This window comes from Pieris napi, chromosome 21 (genome assembly GCF_905475465.1).
Source record: "Pieris napi chromosome 21, ilPieNapi1.2, whole genome shotgun sequence".
Taxonomy (NCBI): Eukaryota; Metazoa; Arthropoda; class Insecta; order Lepidoptera; family Pieridae; genus Pieris; species Pieris napi.
The window spans coordinates 7233995-7254035 of record NC_062254.1 but is presented as its reverse complement, the minus strand read 5'-3'; the positions used below and the strand labels follow the sequence as shown (position 1 = coordinate 7254035).

The 20041-nt window shown below is 32.9% G+C and overlaps 1 protein-coding gene across 1 annotated transcript in view; it reads right to left on the bottom strand.

The window, feature by feature from the left end:
- The window catches only part of LOC125060499 (5-hydroxytryptamine receptor 2C), a 76331-nt gene that overhangs the window by 20698 nt on the left and 35592 nt on the right, over nucleotides 1-20041 (bottom strand). Inside the window, exons 2-4 of the mRNA XM_047665445.1 lie at nucleotides 13142-13860; nucleotides 12785-12887; nucleotides 4792-4913 (exon numbers count right to left, since the gene is read on the bottom strand). Of these exons, the coding sequence (XP_047521401.1) occupies nucleotides 4792-4913; nucleotides 12785-12887; nucleotides 13142-13760 (844 nt within the window). The 5' untranslated portion in view covers nucleotides 13761-13860. The remainder of the gene's footprint in view (nucleotides 1-4791; nucleotides 4914-12784; nucleotides 12888-13141; nucleotides 13861-20041) is intronic.

Here is a 20041-nt window from a genome sequence, read left to right as displayed (position 1 = left end):
ATAGACAGGAAGTCCATTGGTGCACAGCCGGGGATCGATTCGACGACCTCAGGGATGAGAGTGAAACTCTGAAGCCACTATGCAGATATGATGATATAGTATGAAGTTAAGTTTTAAAAGAATTTATAACTTTAACTAAAACAAAGGTAAAAACTTATTATTTTATTATTTTAAACGTGTTGTTCTCACGAGAATGTAAGTGCGTGCTCTTATTTCACCATGCCTACTGTTGATAGAGGACAAATCTTTGTTTTTTTTTATTCTTATTAATATTTAATTACTTAAAGCTGTCATGTGGAACATGGTGTAATGGTTGCAGCTTACAAACATTTTGTAAAATAAAAAACTTGGCGATTAAAAAGAGTTTATTGCCATTTCTTCTTTATAGACGTTCATAAGTGTACAATGTGTTAAATAAATTAATAAAAGATTTTGAATTTGAATTTATTACACTTTACAAAGAAATAGATTGTTTTACCCCAATTTTAGTCAGTCGAATAAATAAGACTATACAAATTTCAGTAAAGTAGCTGATCTAACTGGAATTGTATCCTCTTGAGCAAAAGATAGCTGAGTAGACATGAAGCTTTGAAAAATATATCCAATTTCCGTACGAATATGAATATCTCGTGTAATACTTGCATGTTATTGCCATCACAAATGATTCAAGCAAATTGACAATTTTTGTTGTATTATTTCGATACATATGATGTGGTACGATTCTATAAGGTTCAATTTCTTTCATCACCAGAAAACCGATATGTCTTCAAGGCGAGACCGTACGTCGGGCTACCGTTTGCAACTCTATAAAGCGCAAATTTGCCCCTGCATGGAGTACTTATCTCACCTCTGGGAGGGAGCTCTCCAGTACCAGCTGTTTCAACTAGACCGTATTCAACGGAGAGTGATTTGAAACGTCGACGGCCAGTCACTTTCCGATCGGCTTGAACCCTTGATATTGCGTTTGCGCATTGAGTGTTCAGAGGAGTTGTTGGAAATACCTGCAGCTGAGTTTCATCATCGGACATCAAGGCAGAATACGAAATACCACCCGTATCACCTCGACGTCTGTCGTTCCACAATTGAGGAACTATGTGGAACCAGCTGACCACTGAATTACTATGTATTTCCCCAAAATCCCAATTCGTGCGAAAACTTGATACAACTATTCGCAATTATATGATAAAATAAAGGTATATCGTACGAATCTCAATATTTTTCGGATAGAAAATATAAGTGTCAGCTAAGTAATTTGGGTTAAAGTTACAAAATTTTAAAAACTAAATTAAATAAATTTTACATGTTCGTCATCAGTTATTCGTTTGAAAGCATTAGATTCCAATCAGAAAATTAAAAAGTTCAAATTACAAGCCCCAGCCTCGCTGTATTAGCCCACAAAGCGAGATTAACGGAATTTTCTCTTTGACGCAATCATTTGCTCTTCATAGGGTTGCCACATACCACACACGTCTACAAAAGTCTCCTTACCTTCTGGCCTATAATCAAAAATGATCAATGTACCTACAATAATTTGATATATTTTAATGGGTGAGTATTTAAAAGGCCTTAGTGTTGCCATTCTTTACCTGCGACCTTGATCCCTGAGGTCGTGTGTTGGATTCACGTCAGTGCCCCTATGGAATTTTCTTTTACTTGTCCATAAAATAAAAATTATCGAGAGAACGTATGTTATTTGAAGTTTAAATGCGACTGGACTAGAATATAGTGTCATAGTATCGAAGCGGTTATTAAAAAAAAGTATAAAGTATTTTTTCTAAAAATGCTAAGGCCAGAACAAAGTCAATAACGTAAGTAACGTAATAAACGTAAATAAAGTAATAACTTACAATAGGAATGGATCTAAAGACGGTTAAATATAATTTAACATCGCTCGAAAAGTTACAACCCTAACTAACATAGGCTATTATTACGTTTTGAACAATTTCACTTGGACCCTTTACATGTATTATGCAAAATGCGTACTTCATATTTCACGTTTTCATTTGATGGCAAAAATCTGAGGAAATAGCACATTTAGTGAATTGGAGTAAGAGCGTGAGTGTTGGAGTAGTGTGTTGGAAAAAGACATTTTTTATTTTATGAAGTTTTGTTTAGTGATTCATATTTTTTGACACGACCGATGATTACATTACTGTGCAGTTCTGATTTTGTTATGACCAAAGCTGTAATTTTAATTATAATAAAAATAATTTAATTTAATTTTAAATAGCTTTAAAATTGATTGTTGTCAATTTCGTTCCACAACTGAGGCAAGGCACTTGCTGCGCACCACTAGGTGGAACCAGCTACCCACTGAAATATTACCGAACCAATTCGACTTAGGGTCCTTCAAGAAAAGGGTGTACCAATTTAAAGGCCGGCAACGCACTCGCGAGCCCTCTGGAATTGAGAGTGTTTCTATTTGTGTTTCATTTTAAAAATTATATGTCTAATCCCTTGCTTTCTACTAATTTACCTTTATTGTTTTCCAACACCCAAATATACAGATTTTACTATTATTCATATCATTATTCTATATAAGATACATATTATCCAACATAGTTATCCATAAAAAAATAAAAAATGGATAAATAGAAAAATTTATTGTACTAAGGGCCAACATAGCAAATAAAATTGCTTCAATGTAGTTCAGTTTATGTACAAATCTCTCTTATAGATAGGCTTCTTCATTTCTATTGTTAGGAGATAGATAAGTCCACAAGACTGCTTATAATCTATTAAGTTATGGGCTTGGTAAAGCTCCCCTTAATCAAGTATAATGAATGGAGTAAAATCAGTCATAAAATGGGACCAAATCCGATTTTATATAGCCTTTCGTAACCTTGTTCGTATAAAACGCACGAGTTCTAGTTATAAAGAATCCTTTTGGGGCCGTTTTCAATTTGACATAATCCGAAAGCGATTATACGATCTTTATTGTTTGGCGCGGGACTCAACGGATGTGTAAAATGATCAAAGGTTTATAGTTTGACTAATTTTTGTTAAATTATAATTTATATTACCATACCTTTCAAGATTGAATGAATAAATGGATTTGTTAATGCTCTCTAGACCGATTTGGTCACAGTGAACCATCTCTGAGACTAGTCATTAACGAAATGTTAGCATGTTTTATGCTTTGAATTCACGGAGGTACGCCACGGAATATAATTTATTTTTATTTTTTATCTAATAAATAAGTAAGTGAGCATCAACATAAAGCATATTTTTATAAAACTATGCTTTCACACCGACATTTAAATGCAATATTCAAACATAATAAAATTTCATTTCTTTAGGTTAAAAACACACACATCGTTTTATATTAAAAACTTTGCAACTTGCAATTAAATCGCTTATGCAAGCTACTTTGCGGTACACTTAGAAACTACAAAGTGTTTCATGATGAGAATTAGAATTTTAATTATGTTCTTGCTTCCCGCATCCCAAGTGTCTTGTTAGACTCTCTTAACGATAATATTTCAACCCCCCAATGGAATATGGGGCACAATAATTATGCGTATGTTTTATTTATCACTAACGGTGTCTTGCGGTGTCACCCGTTCTGGCTATGTATCCGATGGTAGCGTGATGGCCCTATATCCTCAATAAATAGACTCACCACTAAACTTATTGAGTCACACAGTATTATGTCATTGATCGACAACATGGGTCAAAAAGGTTCCTACTTGGAATTGTTCAGTTATCTTAAAAAGGATAGAGAGAGATATTGGAAGAGAGCAGCGAAGATGAGAGACGATTTGAAGAATTCGGGGAGGCATTTACTCCATCGGAGGTTGAAACTTAATGTAACTTAAATTAATAGAGTATACTTTGATACATTTTATTACTTTTAATCAATATATATTTTAATGCAAGCTTCTGTACTTAACCGAAATAATTTTGCTGAGCAACGAAGCTACGATATTTGTTATACGCTTTTGTTTATCAACGTAGACTTTGAAATAAGTATTGTACATTTACTTTTGAAATAAAACGTAAAAGAAAATAAAAAGTTAAAACATCTGAATGCTATTATTGTAAACATTTAGCGACTCAGCCATTCAAACCTTTCCGCATGGTTGACTTTTTCTTCCAACGAATGCTTTGTCTCACGATCTCTCAATTCCCATTAAATATTAACACATTAAAACGATTTGTTTCTATGGAATAGAATTGACAGTGTTAAGGTATATAATTTATAATATAAATGTGTGTGTGTAAAATCTACACGTTGAAAGCTTAACTTTCAACTACAAAAACATACTTGATTTCTGAGATTGACTTCTGAGAAAAACATACTTTTTCTCAGAAGTCGCATAATTTTATTTAAGTTTGCGTAAAGGTTACACGTATATAATAATAATAATAATAAATCGTTTATTTCCATAGATGAGACATATTTTTGCCATATTAAAATGCAAATGTCATATTTAATTTCATAATAATAAGATCAGTTATTTATAATTGTTGTCAAAACTTATAGTCTAAATTGGTAGTCTTTCATAAATAGGTACCTATTATAAGAGAGAAAATGTAGCCATTTCTTAGGACATACGGACGCTTATGAAATCTAGTGTCCCACAGTCATTAATAAGGAATTAACAGGTTAATTACTAAAAATACAATTACCTTTAAAAGCTAAGAAAGTTACTACTATTCTATGTCTTGTTAAATTAGTCTAATTAATTAATCTACCAACACAAATATTTAAATGGGCAACTCTGAGTATGATTTTTAATCTATCTTAAAAGTAATATAATATATAATATAATATATAAATAGTCTTACCCAGTACAGTAATGGAGCTCGAAACAATCATACTTAGAAGCCAGACGAGAGCAATCTTAATGACAACTACTCGTTTTGTTGAATGATGGCGACTCTTCAACGGATTCCTGATGCCTAGATACCTGGTGAGTTTCATAAATAAGTTTATTAAATATATAATAATTTAATTTTAAATCTGAATTATATAAACGCATGCGATAAAAATAAAAATTATATTCAATTCAAATACACGAAATTTTTATTAAAGTTTGTGGTCCAAAAACTAATAATAATGTAAGCTAATTGATTATTTTTTATTCCTAACGCGAGAGTTTGTAACTGTATTCTGGAAGATTCCTTTTAGACAATATAATAAGATTATCCAATTGTTAATTTACTTTTATAAAGTGTCAAGGCCTGTGGCATTTCCACTGTTGGCCATGAATATAATCTCGTAGCAAGGTAAAATGTAGCTTAGCCACAACCGTTCCGTGTCTGCTTAACCGCGTAGCTTGTCCGTAGCACGTAGCACCCTTGGCTACAACTTAATAGGAATAAAGTATAATGTGGTATGTGTTTGAAGGAATATGCTTTATTTTTTTACACTGTTATCAGTGTATAAACATTATTATGAAGATTAGTGTAACTGAAGATATCATCATTCGAAAAATTCATTAGAAGTTATTAGTGCGAAGTTTACTATAAAAATATTACATTACATTATAAATACAATATATTTATTAGAAGATGTGAGACAGAAAATGAGCTCCTTCCTCGTGGAGATCATTACGATTTGTCCAAAAAAATGTGACGTGGAATAATGCAATGCAGACAAGACTAGGTAATGATTTTAAATTTATAATAAATGAAGAAGTTTTGGCATTTAAGTGAACAACTTATTCAAGAAAAATAATAGAATTCGAGTGAGCTAACTTTGCAATTAGTTTCCGTAAAACAAACTGAAACATAATTCTTTAATCATCACCGAAGTTCTAAGATGTGGAATCCGCATTGAACTCATAAAACCGACATAATGAATTCCATTATCTTACTAATGATTCTTGAAACTTTTCTCTTAAACTTTTAAAAAGCTATCTCAGAACGAATAATAGAATGTATTAAGTTTTTATTGTTTGCGATGATTTCTCTTTCTTTTCAGTTTTATCTTTACGTTAGAAAGGAAATTCAAGAGTTCCTTTAATTATTATTAATAACTACACTTAAAGAGTATTTTTTATTCGTTTGAACGTCATAAACGTTTTTGTTAATATGTAAGTAATCCATTTTTTTATGTTTATTTGGTTTTACTTGATCAGTCTTTGTTTAAGTTTGTGCAACTTGAAAAGAAAATACATACAATTCGAACCGCTTCAGGATTGAGCGCAAACTGGCAAAACATAGGCTAACACTACTAAATATTATATTATAACTAGCTGCCCCCGCGAACTTTGTTTCTCCTAAATGTGATTTTACTTAGCCTACCTCTTTACATACCAACATGGATCATTTTGCTTTGCTACCCCAGAGTCTGTTCGGTTTTCCGGAAAAAAAACTTTTTAGGTTGTCCTGTGAATTTTTCTCTATAAAAACCTCAGAGTTCAAGTCACAATTAACAAATAAAATATAGGGGTTGATCATAAAGGGGTGAAAATTAAGAGTTGTATGTATTTTTGTATGTTGTATCATAAAAAAAAACATTTTTTTAGGGTGAACACCCCTTATCACTTAGGGGTTTGAAAGAAAGTAGCCGATTTTCAGACTTACTGAATATGCATAAAAAATTCATAAGAATCGGTCGAGCCGTTTAGGAGGTGGGAACGAACATTATGACACGAGAATTTTATATATTAGATAAAACAATAATTGAGCATACAAAATATCTTTTAGTCAAAACATTATTGTATCAGGAATAAACATTTTGTACACATAGAATGTTTAAAAATGCAATGCATTGAAGTGAATTTTAAAAGCTAGGTCATGCGGCCTAGCATCAAGTCGGATATCGGGCCTCAAATGGCTTTTCCGCTAAAAATTCAAGACTCTTGATAGCTTCTGAATTCTCAGCACGAACAAACTCTATTGGAATGCACGTAGCAGCAAGATTATCTCGCGGTTAAATAACGGTAGAAATATACCCAACATGACTTTTAACATTGTGTTTGCTTTTTATATTTATTTAATTTAATACTACAAAATTTTTATTAAATTGATGAAATACTAACACAGTATAGTCGAGTCGCCGAGAATATATTCTATATGTGTGTGTATAAAACTAGCTGCCATACGCGCGAGCATTATTTGGCTAAGTTTGAAGTGATACAGTTTTATGTGAAATCAGTGAAGAAGGTGTAACAAGGGAAATATAGTGAATCAAATAGTTAATGTAGTGTTTAATTTCCCTTCTTTGAGGGATCAAGATTAGATACTCTTCAGATATAGATTATAACTATTAAATTAATTATAAATTGTATGATTTGTAAACAAATAATACAAAAATAATAATACTTAGAAGATTACCGACATATTACATGAAATCTTTAAATAATTGTAGCAAATATAATATTTTAGTCACAGAAGCGCAGTAATAAAATGTATTAATATAATTTATAAGATGATTAGAAAATGTACCGTAAATATTTTCGAAGAAAATTTACATAATTTGAATCCCGTGAAACTTCTCAAAAACGAATTTGACACCCGGAGTTTCATAATTTTATTACTCGAGATTTTCGTATATCTTACGGAATTTATTTTATAAAATATGCTCGTCACAGTTGACAGCAAATGATTCTTAATTTAAATTTCCAGCCCCTTCTCTTACAGTCTCTTCTCAAATCAAACTCGTAGAACAGATGAGAAGAACTGGCAAGAAATTCTCCATTACTGTTTTGAATTGCTGTGTTCCACATATTAAAATTTGAGCAGACTGTACTTTTTTTATGGCTCTGGCACGATTTGTGCATTAGCCAGCGTCAAGTATAGGCGTTTTTATAATTCGTGCTTGTCTTTAAAAATTCGACCGTGTCCTCCATGTACGGTTTAGGCACTCGCCCGGTACCGCACAACCCTCCCAAAGGCCGAGAACAAATTTAAATTAAATTAAAACTTGCCCTCGAACCCGGAATCGAACCCGGTATCCCTGACCTAGCTGCCACTTAATAAGACCGCTAGGCTATGAGGCTCCCAGACTGTATTTTAAAGTAAATTATCGGCAACACAGTACTAACACTCTAAGAAACTTTATACACAGAACATAAAATGTAAACAAAATAAATAATGGCAATAAAAATTGTTAACACCGACGAATCGTTAGCTGTCAGTCATTATTAAATTCGGTAGAAAACTGTCAGTCTACTATATGTTGTTATAAACAGTACAAGCATAAAAACTATTTTAGTACTGTTTATGTTTCATTGTATATTTTTGAGCTATAACGGAAATCGTTATTTCAATGAACTAGTGAACGAAGAAACTAATTTAAGATATTCGACGGGTTTTGTATCAGAGCAGCGAGATGTTACTTGTTTTTCCATAACTTATATATAATAATTATCCTGACCCAACTCCGCATACTGTCAATGCCAACACCGAATTGTATCTTATTTCGGCCATACAATGCGCAGAGGCGATGAGAACTTGGAGAAACTGATCGTGGTTGGTAACACAGAAGGCAAATAATCACGTGGCCGTTCACCAACCAGATAGATGGACCGACTGAAAGACTCGTCGTCCTCAAAACTATACACTGTCATAAGAGAAGTGCTGGACAGAAACCGGTGAAAACATATAGTCCGCTCCATATGAAGCATCTCTCTCTCCCGCATAACTCGAATCACTTTATTCATATAGGTAAAGAAGTACTTATGAACGTCAAAAAGGAAGTTAAATTAATTGTAAATTTACATTTACTACCAGTTCGCAAGTCAAGGGCGTAGAGCGGGCAAGAAGAACTGGCAAGAAACTTTCCGCCACTTCCGCCTTCGTTGCTGACCACGACGCAACAGTTCTTTGTCACGTTTTACTTCATAGAGAAGTAGACGATAGCCTTTTGTCTGACACATGTGGTCGACTATTAGATTTTGAGACATGCCGGTTTCCTCACGATGTTTTCCTTCACTGCACGAACGAGTGTTAGATGCACATAGACATAAAGTGCATTAGTGCAAATACAGGGTTCGAACTTGCGACTTCTGGGAGATTGACACGCTGAAACCTGGTATTGCTCAAATAAATAGACCAAAATAATTTAGTTAATTAATATTAAATAAAATTTAAGTTGATTGTACTGGCTAATTACAGGGCGATATTGCTAATATTAAAAATATACAAAATACTAATAATTATGTTATTGTCTCAAGAAATACTATATGTCAACAATGTTCATACTTTGCCGTTTTTCTGCTGTACCAAAATATACAAGATAAGTTAGTTACTTTAGACGTGGGCAAACTAGCTCACGGACAATTTTTTTACGAAGCAGGCAAGTGAAAACACTATTCACCCATAGTTCTCAAACTTGATTCATATATTCAGAGAAATAATTCAATGTCTCAGCGAATCAAACATCTGCAACGAGTATGGATTCTAGGATTTAGAATGGTTTCATAGTTTAACATTATCCATATGATAATCGTTAGGACGTCAAAATAGATAGTGAGTAATTTCTTCTATAGATTTATGAACTAAGTAACAAGTGTTTGAATGATTGGTAGTATTATTCAATAGCCCCATAACTCACGTGCCAATTGTTGGGCATGATTTTTAACATCTGATCCTGATGAAATGGATCCATTACTCGGTCTAAGGCATATTATATGTTTCAAAAAGTATTTCTTTACCATAATGCTATCTTTAATTGCTAGCGATCAAACCCGCGACCTCTGTGTTGTAATCTACCACTGCTTGTTTTCGCATGTCTTTAAGATGCAGTAAAAAATGTGGCAACAAATTATTATTTGTATAAATATTGTCTTAGATCATTGTTATTGTTGATTGTTTATTGTTTTCAGATAGATATTCAGACATTTACAGCGAGAACAATCCTCAGAGGGAAGTTTTACAAATGCAAAAGCTATCGCAACGAATAAAAAAAGACAAAAACACCACTAAAATATCATTTTTACGAGCTCGTAAATGTTTTCATTCCGTTTTAAAATAAAACTTGTCTGGTTCATTATCTTTACGATTTCAACGAAATGTACTGTATTTTCAACGAATTTTTAAATAGTTCAACTCAAAGTCATCCCTTGTGTACGGTAACTTTTATTAAAATACATTGTAGTCGGTATTAAAACGTGAATTCGTCTTATTTTATCATTTCAAGGATTCATTTATTGATGTAGATATTTTTAGTATACTCTTTCTTTACTGAATTTCGACAAGTATTTAACAAGTAAAAAGTTCAAAATCTAAGAGAAAGTCTTTCATGTTCATTTCAGAAACCATAATTGGTTTAGACTTGAAGGCACACACTTTTCTTTCTCTCCAAAAGAATAAAATCACCAATATTTTTTTCTATCTATACGAAATGTCCATTATCACACGCTCGAATTTGGATTTGTTTAAATAATAAGAGACAGTCAACCTGTGTACCTTTACCAAAGAGACCAAAAGTTTTAAATTTATTACGATTTTCTATTTTTAGTTATTATTATTATATAGGTTAGGAATATTGTAACTTTTTACGTATGCCAATTATCTCAATAAACAATGTTATATTTTATATTTAATAGTCAATGAAAACAATACTGTTGAGTTCGTCATGAAGTCAAGTCGTATATGTAACAATAAGCTATTTTACTAACACGTTTCGGAGAAATATCATAGCTTTCCGAAACAATGATTGATTATAGGTATTGATGGATAGGCTTCAATTTATAATACAAACTCTTTAATTAAATCTTTTAAAATTAAATTAAAATCTTCTCGATAATTAAATCAGTTTGTTTACTGTCTATAAAAACCGATTGCACACTGAGGTCAGATCGTAACAGGCGCATAAAAATTAACTGCCAAAAATGCTTGTAAGAATTATTTAATGTCCAAACCCTTTGGGCATAGAAGCTTTACTTAAGTCATTAAAACGCGTGGGATAATACCTCCGGTAACCCCGTTTCACACATAACAGATATAAGCCGTGTAATATCCAAATTTGGGGTAGAATTCCGACAAACTATTCGAGTGCGAATAGCATTTAATGCAATCCGAAATTGAACCTTATTGCATTGAGATACGTTGTAAATATGTTTAGCTTATGTGCGTCGTGATTTCGAGCTTAAAAGGAACATTCTAAGACAACATTTAATGTAATGGCACGTATGATATTGTACAAAGTCATGAATTCTGCGGGTCTTTATTCACTTAATAATCGTTATCTCTTGTTATTAAGCTATTTGAATAATAATACCAAAACGAACTGAGAAAGCCCTTAGCACCTAATAAGCTATTGTATTCGAAATTAGTAAAACAAAATGTTACTATACAAGTAGCTGGTTATATATTTTTCTCCTAAAAGCAAAAGTCATCCTTAAACAAGTATCTTTAATCTAAGAAAATTCATTTGATAGTCATAAACTTAAGTAACTGTCTCTTTTCATCACAGCTTAAGCACAGTTTGACAGAAAGAGACAAGTGAAGTTGACTACTGTGTTGAAGTAACCTGAATGTATGCTGAAATTAGTATTTTCATCTCCCATTTGGACGGCTACAAGTTTTAGTGACAGTCGTAAATTAAAACTGTGATAATGAGTTTACGCTCCGCGATATAAAAGTGTTTGTTATTTACAAGATAATACGTCAAGCATGATATGAACAGTAATACTCTATGGAATAATCCTATCTGCATGATAAAGGCGTCTTTTGGGAAATCAAAAACAAATTATCTGTGGTATTAGAATATTTGAGAAAAATGCGAATATAAGCGAGGATTCTGTCGTCGTTGTAACATCTTCATTCAATGATTAGGGTGAGCGGGCCCAGTCGTAAAGATAAAGAACCAATCTATTCTATTAGGATGCTACGAGGTATGGAATATATCTTGGAAAAATTGAAAAAATCTACGAGATGTGACAATTCGGGTGGAAAATCGAACCGACTGCGGTTGGCGTGGACTTCAATCGTGTTCCATTTGTTTTGTTCTATTTTACATTTGATTTAGTTTCAAAAATAAATTCTTAATGCAATTTAATTTCTATTTTAAAGAAAGAACATTTCTCATATACTATTCTGCCGTTTATAATTTTATATATACGTTATATAGCGCATTGACTATAATGTTTTACGACGCATTTAACTGACAACAACAACTCTTGCGCGTTATTCATTGAAAGACTGAAATATTTTCAATCCTCCATCGTTTTGAGGAAAAAATTCAATAATGCGTTGACGAAGGAGATTTGAAATTTAATAATATAGAAGGATATGAAAAATATAGATACATTCGTATTGTAAGTAAAAGTAAAGTTTAAAGGCCGGCAATGCATATGGCCTAATAAAACATAATTTATAGATTTTACATTTTATGAAATCAAATCATTATTTTTAAGTTAAAATTGCGATCAGCAGCGGTCCTCTGTAACCCTCACTAGCAGTTGTGTTTTGTATCGATGTAAAAAAATGCGACGTCTTTGCTACTTATAAGTAGCCATTTTTATATTAAAACTAGCTAACCCGGCAAACATTTGTTTTGCCATGTATATTATTTCTAGGAAAAATAGGGGTTTCAATCAACCCGGCGTGAACATTAGGGGATGTATGTATTTTTATTATAAAAAAAACAAAAAAAAAATCTAAAAAATAAAAACAAAATTTGGGGTGGATACCCCTTTATCACTTAGAGGTTTGAAAGATAAATAGTAGCCGATTCTCAGACCTACTGAATATGCATAAAAAATTTCATAAGACTCGGTCAAGCCGTTTCGGAGGAATATGGGAACGAACATTGTGACACGAGAATTTTATATTAGATTAAGAAACCAAAATTGTATCTAAGTATCAGATCCTATTTTAAATATACCTGCCAATACTGATGAAGCACATGTGCATAATACTAGCTGAACAGGCGAGCACGTCACACGTCACATAAACGTTGCACCAGACAACGCCTAACGGCCAATAACCTGCAAAATTGTTACACTAAGCAATCGGGAACTATTGTTTGGAAAGTGCATGTAAAATATAAATGCTAAAATAATTATAATTTCAAGGGTTAAATATTATTTTTGAATGTCAACTATTTGTCATATAATGTATCAACATTAGGTGTTAAACAGAGTATAAAACAAACTGTTATTGTATACTTTCTTACTGTGCAAATTTTTATTTAATTTAAATATTACTATTATTGGAAATAATAATTTATTTAATAACTTACCTAAAAACCCTGGTATCGCTCCCATTGGCATCACAAACAAACTAACCAACAAGTCCGCTATTGCCAAAGACAATAGAAAGTAGTTCGTAACATTTTGCAATCTCTTATCGAGGCACACAGCCAAACAAACTAGAATATTGCCCAGCCCACCCGCCACTATAAACAAAATGACGAACAAAAATGTCCATTCATATCGCGCCCCTACACCTACATCTTCCGTGACATTACCATAATTCCACTTACACTGAAAACTTTCTACAACACTCAAACTGTCATTTGTAACACGGTACGTCCGCAGCGAGTCATGGAAACATTCCAAATCGTTCCAATCACACAGGTAATCTGGTAGTTTCAGCCACACGTTCTTTAGAGCATTTTCATAGACAACTGTCATCAAATTGAGCTTAAAATCGCATGAAGTAGCGTCGCTATTATTACCCATGGCACATTTGACGCAGGTATAAGAAGTTTCATTCTGAAGATCCAAATTTAGCTCGCAGTTGTAGAGGAAAGTTACGTTCTCCGAACATTCAAGACCTGGTATTAAGTCGTCGGAGCAGCTGGGCCCAGTGAGGAGTTTGCATTTGAAATCTTCAAGCCCCGACGTGATATTAGTCATAGCAAGAAGATTTATGACATAGCGCCGGGTGGATAAATTTTGTCATCGTATATCTTGTTCGTACTATGTTATGTCTTGCATCTTGGTGTTATTGGGATATCTGTAACAATAAAAGATATTGAATTTTAAATCGATTACGTAGATAATTGAGGAATTTTAACAATCAAATTAATAAACAGTTCAGTAACAAACTATAATTGATATTTCAAGTACATGAAAACCTTATTTAATCTAAATAGTATTTGTTGCACTCATAATATTGTTTAATATTTCCACCTAAATTTACGTAAACCGATTAGGATTTTATGTGCAAGTCATTCAGGTTCTATATTTTAAAATTTTCGTTATCATGACAAGAATTCTTCGCGATTTTAACGGATTAAAAATTATTTATCCGGAGCTGCGGAGCGGTTTTAGAGAAAGCATTGTTAAGTGCCTATCTCGAACCTAATTCGCTGTTTTTCTGATAATTTTAATTGAATTAAAAAAAAATTCTAACACTAAAGCGGGCCATAGACGGACCGCATGTTGCTGTCAAGACCGACTGCAATATGCGGTTTGCTCAGGAACTGCTCGAGCGGTCCGTGTATTGCGGATATTAATTTAGTATGGAAACTGCAGATCGCCGTGCGGCGACTTAGGGTCGATTCGACCAAACTTCAATTTATACCCGAGTAACTATACCAAGAATAATCTATTCCATGATTTTAATCTCGAGTAAATCCATAGTCGTTTGTCCACGTAATCGATAGTATAATTGTGCTAGGAATAACAATACGCGAATAGCAAGAGAATGGTGAACGAAAATAAAACTCGGCAAATAAATGTTGTTCTACAACGGGACAGTGTAAGAGCATACATCATGTCAACTCGATTTTGCCGTATTATAGTGTGAAAAAGTAGCTTTTAACAGGTGTCAAACGACAACAAAAAGTTTTTATTTCTTGTTTGTTTGAGGCTTTCGTCTAAAAAGGAACTTCTGTTGAGCCCTTTTGAATTTTATTCTAATATTATAGAAAATAAAAAATCTAAAACAAATAAATAAATAATAAATTGTTTAAACGTTTCATTATACAATGCAGAGTATTAATTTAGTGCGTTGCGTTGACTTGAAATTAAAACACAGAATACATATTTGTGAAATGACAGAAATCAGCTGATTGGACTGACTGACGCCATTAAATTATTCTAGGAATAGCTGTTATTCCGTGCGAAACGGCGGTATAGTAGCAATTCCCGAATAAGCCCACTATTCTTAGAATTTGTAGTTGGTAAAACGTTAAATTGATTTACTCTCGATTAACTGATGATTTATTCTAAGATTAAGATTTACTCTTGTTTGGTCGAATCGACCCTTAGGCGGCTTAGAGCAGTCGGTATCGACTGCAACATGCGGTCCGTCTATGACCACACTTATGTTTACTTAAATTGTCATACATTTTAAATGAAGAGTTTGTAACATATACCGTAGATTTATTACGTATTATTTTAATAAATAAAAGACACTCATAACACAGTTTGAGACTAACCACTAAACAGACTTATTCTGTATTTTTCATCGTAAAATTCACCAAAACACCAAAAGAATTAACTGTATGTGGTTTAAAAAATATAGCTGTCACAGTTTAGTCGGTAACTGCAATGTCATTAAATCAGCGCACTCAGTTTAAGCCGACAAGCTGCAAGGTTTCCTCTGACATTCACAAATATGAACATTTCAACGGAATGGTTTATACTTGTTTTAAGTTTGTTTTACAACCGCTTAATTCAACGCGTTTTGAGTTTAGCTGGTATGGGGCAGACTCAGTTCTGCGCCTGTTTTATGGCTATTTTTTAGCCGAGGAACGAACATTTTTGGCTAGTGGCTTGAGTAAATTGGTTGAAACCCCAACCGTGCACCATAATCTGCAAAACCTTGAGGCTATGTTCAGATGGCAAAAACTTGACGCGCGTTTTCAAATCGCGCGACTAGACATTGTGGTATTTTCATACAACTGTTCACATGAGCGCGCGTTAACGCGCGTCAACGCGTAAAGTCAAAAGTCTCTAGACGCAGATGATCGCGCGATGATGCGCGCTTTGATATTAATGTAATGTCCGTTTGCTGTTCATATGATCGCGCGCTTTCATCGCGATCGCATGTAATTTTGTTAATTTTCGTAATTATATTTTGTTCTCGCATTTAAAATGAGTGAAATTGAAGATATTGACATCGACTTACTAATCGATGAAGTAGAAAAAAGGCCAGCAAGTTGGAATATAGCAAGTTTGTATAAAAAATATAATATAATTTGTATTTTTTTTTTCAAAATTGGATGAACCCAATGTGTACGTTTTCTTTTTCTTTATAATATAACCACAAAATAATAGCCTCTTCCACGTCCATTTTCTACGTTCTACCGAACTAGACTGACGATTACTCTCGCAACGCGCGTTAGCGCTCATCATCTGAACGCTCTTCAAATTTGATCGCGCGTTGACGCGCGTTAACGCGCGTTACATCGGAACATAGCCTGAGCAAATCGTCGTGCCTTATAACGACGGTTGACGTAAGACGATGGCGTCACGCGTAGAAGGCTGATCACCTACTTGCCTATTAGAAAAAATCAAGTGATCACCTAAAAGGTTACACCGCCTCTGTTTTTTCCTTTGATTTCCTATTAAACATATAGTGTTTCAAATTGGAAGGAACTATTCAATATTAGGTATTTTCAATGTAAATATTTCAAATGTATAAAATATTAATAACTTTAAAGATTTTGTATAATTAAAGAAATTAGTCATAGAGAACTCATGTAAGATAAGAGTCGATGATTCATTTTTAAATACTGGAGAATTAAATTACCAAGATTTATTTATTATTTACCACAGAACAAAAATACAATACATCAAATTAGATTCAGTGACTGTGGATGTCATAATCAGCCATTTCCTCAGAATCTAATCCACCGAAGCCAAAGAGGCACTTAGAGCTAAAATGTTACATTGTAACAACGTATATACAGCTAAGGAAAGTCCTAATGCATTTGTTTCACACATTTCTACTCTTAAAATACTAATCTACTTAGACGACTTTAGTCGTATTTATTTTTGTTCATTTTTTTATAGAACAGGGGGAAAACGGGCAGGAGGCTCAACTTATATTAAGTGATACCGCCGCCCATGGACAGTCACATTTAAAAAATTGGTACGCTCTTTTCTCGAAGGGAAATTGGTTCGGAAATATTTTAGTGGGCAGCTGGTTCCATAGTCGTGGTGCGCGGCAAAAACGGCTTTAAAAAACGCTTACTTTTGGAATAACAGATGTCAAGGTGATACGGGTGGAATTTCGTATTCTGCCTTGACTATATTCTTTCTACTGTGAACTTGGTGTAAGATTTAAGAGTCGACTTAGTGCTAAGTATTCCTTCCGTATGTCAAAACTGTATCGGATTTTACATACAGGAGCCACACTTAAACATGTCTAACTCTTACCCTCTTAATCTTCAATAGCTCTTACTTGGTGATGTCACAATATGGAACTGTTCATATTTTGCAAGTGTTCTGCGACCAATTCTTAGCTTAGCGCCGTGACAATCACAATGATCGATGTGACGATCGGCCGAGTAAAAACATTTTGGATCACCCTCATCAAATTTTATTAAAACTATGTATTTCGAACACAAGTCATATATTTTATTGTTTTCTGAAGCAATATTTTTCGGTAGTTTCGATTTTAAGGTTGATTAAAAAAAAATTTTAATTTATTATGTAAAGAGTATCCCAGCTATACGTTTTACGCATCATTTGATAGGGCAATTAATTAAAATACGAGAGTCGTAGAGAAATCGTGCAAGGTATTGTTAGGAGTGCATGGTTTATTTTTAAAGCCTGTAGTTTTTAATTACATCAACACTTGGGCGCATCCACATGTTTATTTTTTTAGTAGGGACAGATAGGCCTTTAGGTTAATTAAAATTTCACCCGAGTTATATGTATAACCTAATAGTTACGTTACATATATCTAATATATAAAATTCTCGTGTCGCGGTGTTTGTGGTTAAACTCCCCCGAAACGGCTCGACAGATTCTCATGAAATGTTGTGTGCATATTCAGTAAGTCTGAGAATCGGACAACATCTATTTTTCATCCCCCTAAATTGTAAGGGTAGTCCACCCCAAATTTTCTTTTTTTTTAATTTTTAGACAAAACTTTTTGTTTTTATTTTTTTATGATATAACATGCCAAAATACATACAACCCCTAATTTTAACCCCTATACGATAAACCCCTATTTTTATTATAAATGATATACATGGCAAAACGACGTTTGCCAGATCAGCTAGTATAGATATATTTTAGTTAATAATTAAAAGCGTAATCAATCATTGCACACTTGTATCCAATATAAACCCTTTAGCTTTTACCACACTCATAAATTGTAATTTTACATTATCGTTTACGATAATGTCCAATAACATAAGTGTCATTTTATTGAAAAACTCTTCAATAGGTCAAGTTTTTTTTGTTAACCCAGAAACGCACCCCCACTACCCCTAATCTTATCTTAGTTATAAGCTCATGTTTTAAACAATTGAAGCCAGTTGTTACCCAGCTTCAAACAAAGTGTTTCATTTAACATATGTTTATCTGAACAACGGCGGAACTGAGTGGCGGAAAGTTTCTTGCCAGTTCTTCTTGCCCGCTATACGCCGTTGACTTGCGAACTGGTAGCATATGTAAATTTACAATTAATTTAACTTCTTTTTTGAAGTTCATAAGTGTACTTGTTTACCTATATGAATAAAGATATAATATTTAGAGTTTAAGAGAACGATATTTAAGTAGCCTATGACTTCATGTGTTACATGTATTGCGCAGCCATTTCGAAAGTTAATTAAAATAATTTAAACAATATAAAGAAATTTATGATATATATCCATTTATAATATTTTATTTTACTTATTCCATATAATTTAGTATATCCACATCGTCATAGGTAAATGCTGTAAGCCTATAAGATTAATAGTACTAGTAAGTATATAGGAGTACTTTTAAAAGTAAGGCTCAATGTCAAAATAAATTCCTGCATTTGTTAGCGTGCCAAGTTTATGAGCTATTAAGATGTAGTGACGTCATTTCCATTCCAATATGCAGCTATCCTGCCTTCACGGATATGAGATGCCTTTTACAATATACCTATAATCCACTCTTAAAGTTTAAATTAAAATTGTTAAGATATGCTTGTATTTACCACAAACTTGTGAGAATAATTCTACACTTCTTAATACTGTTTTTTTTTTAAATTCAAAAAGTATTTACTAATATATCAAATGTAAAAATATAGAAGCGAGCGTATTGTGGTCGCTGGAATTTCAGTAACCCTGTATTTTGGTCTTAGCTTCTTTTTAAATTTTTGTCATAATAACTGTATTCTGTTTCAATGTGTGTTCCGATTTTTGTTATTTTGTGTTGTGTATTTATATTTAATTATAACCAGCTGTTAGCATACAGAAAATCAAATAAAAAGCCATTACAACTTGTAAAAATTCTAAGTAGTATACTACGCTACGTCTAGGTTATGTTGAGCTACAGGGTAAAACCATTAATTTACTCAATAATGGGCGTTTGGAATACAGATTGAGAGTGTCGATACCATCCCCAAACATTCGAAAATAACCAAGAAACCTAATAAGCACTTTTTCGTTCCTATATTTGTTGACAATTAATTGCTTACTGTTTTAAAAAACAAAATGTGGTTTTGAAATTATGGTTTTAATTACTGCACATTTTAATGTGTTTAAATTTATTGAAATGGAAAAATGATTCATTAACAGCGTAGATATTCAGGGAGGTGTTATAAATGAGTTTATTTATGTTAAATTCTTCTAGTTCATTTATTTCACAGTCTCATTAAGAATATAGCTTGGATGAATCAAGCAATGGTACACTCAATTTTATCTAGAAAATACCTTATAGATTTGTTCAATATAATATTTATTACGATACACCTAATAATACTGATCAATACCACAAGTATCAATACCAAGGAGATTCTATTACAATTTTTTGCTAGGAGATGCGCAATAATATAGTCTGTGGAAAATTAGGTACTGTTTTATCTATGGTCAAGAACGTTTCCCGCGTTTGGATTCGTAGTTTTTTTTTGTTAGGATTGGTGAGATTAGAAAATTGATTAGAGAATTGATGATAAGGTACTAAATCATTGTCGTTTCTTTAAAAGTACACGTAATCGTTTTCCTATTAAACATTTTGCCATTCCCTTCCACAGAATTCTATTA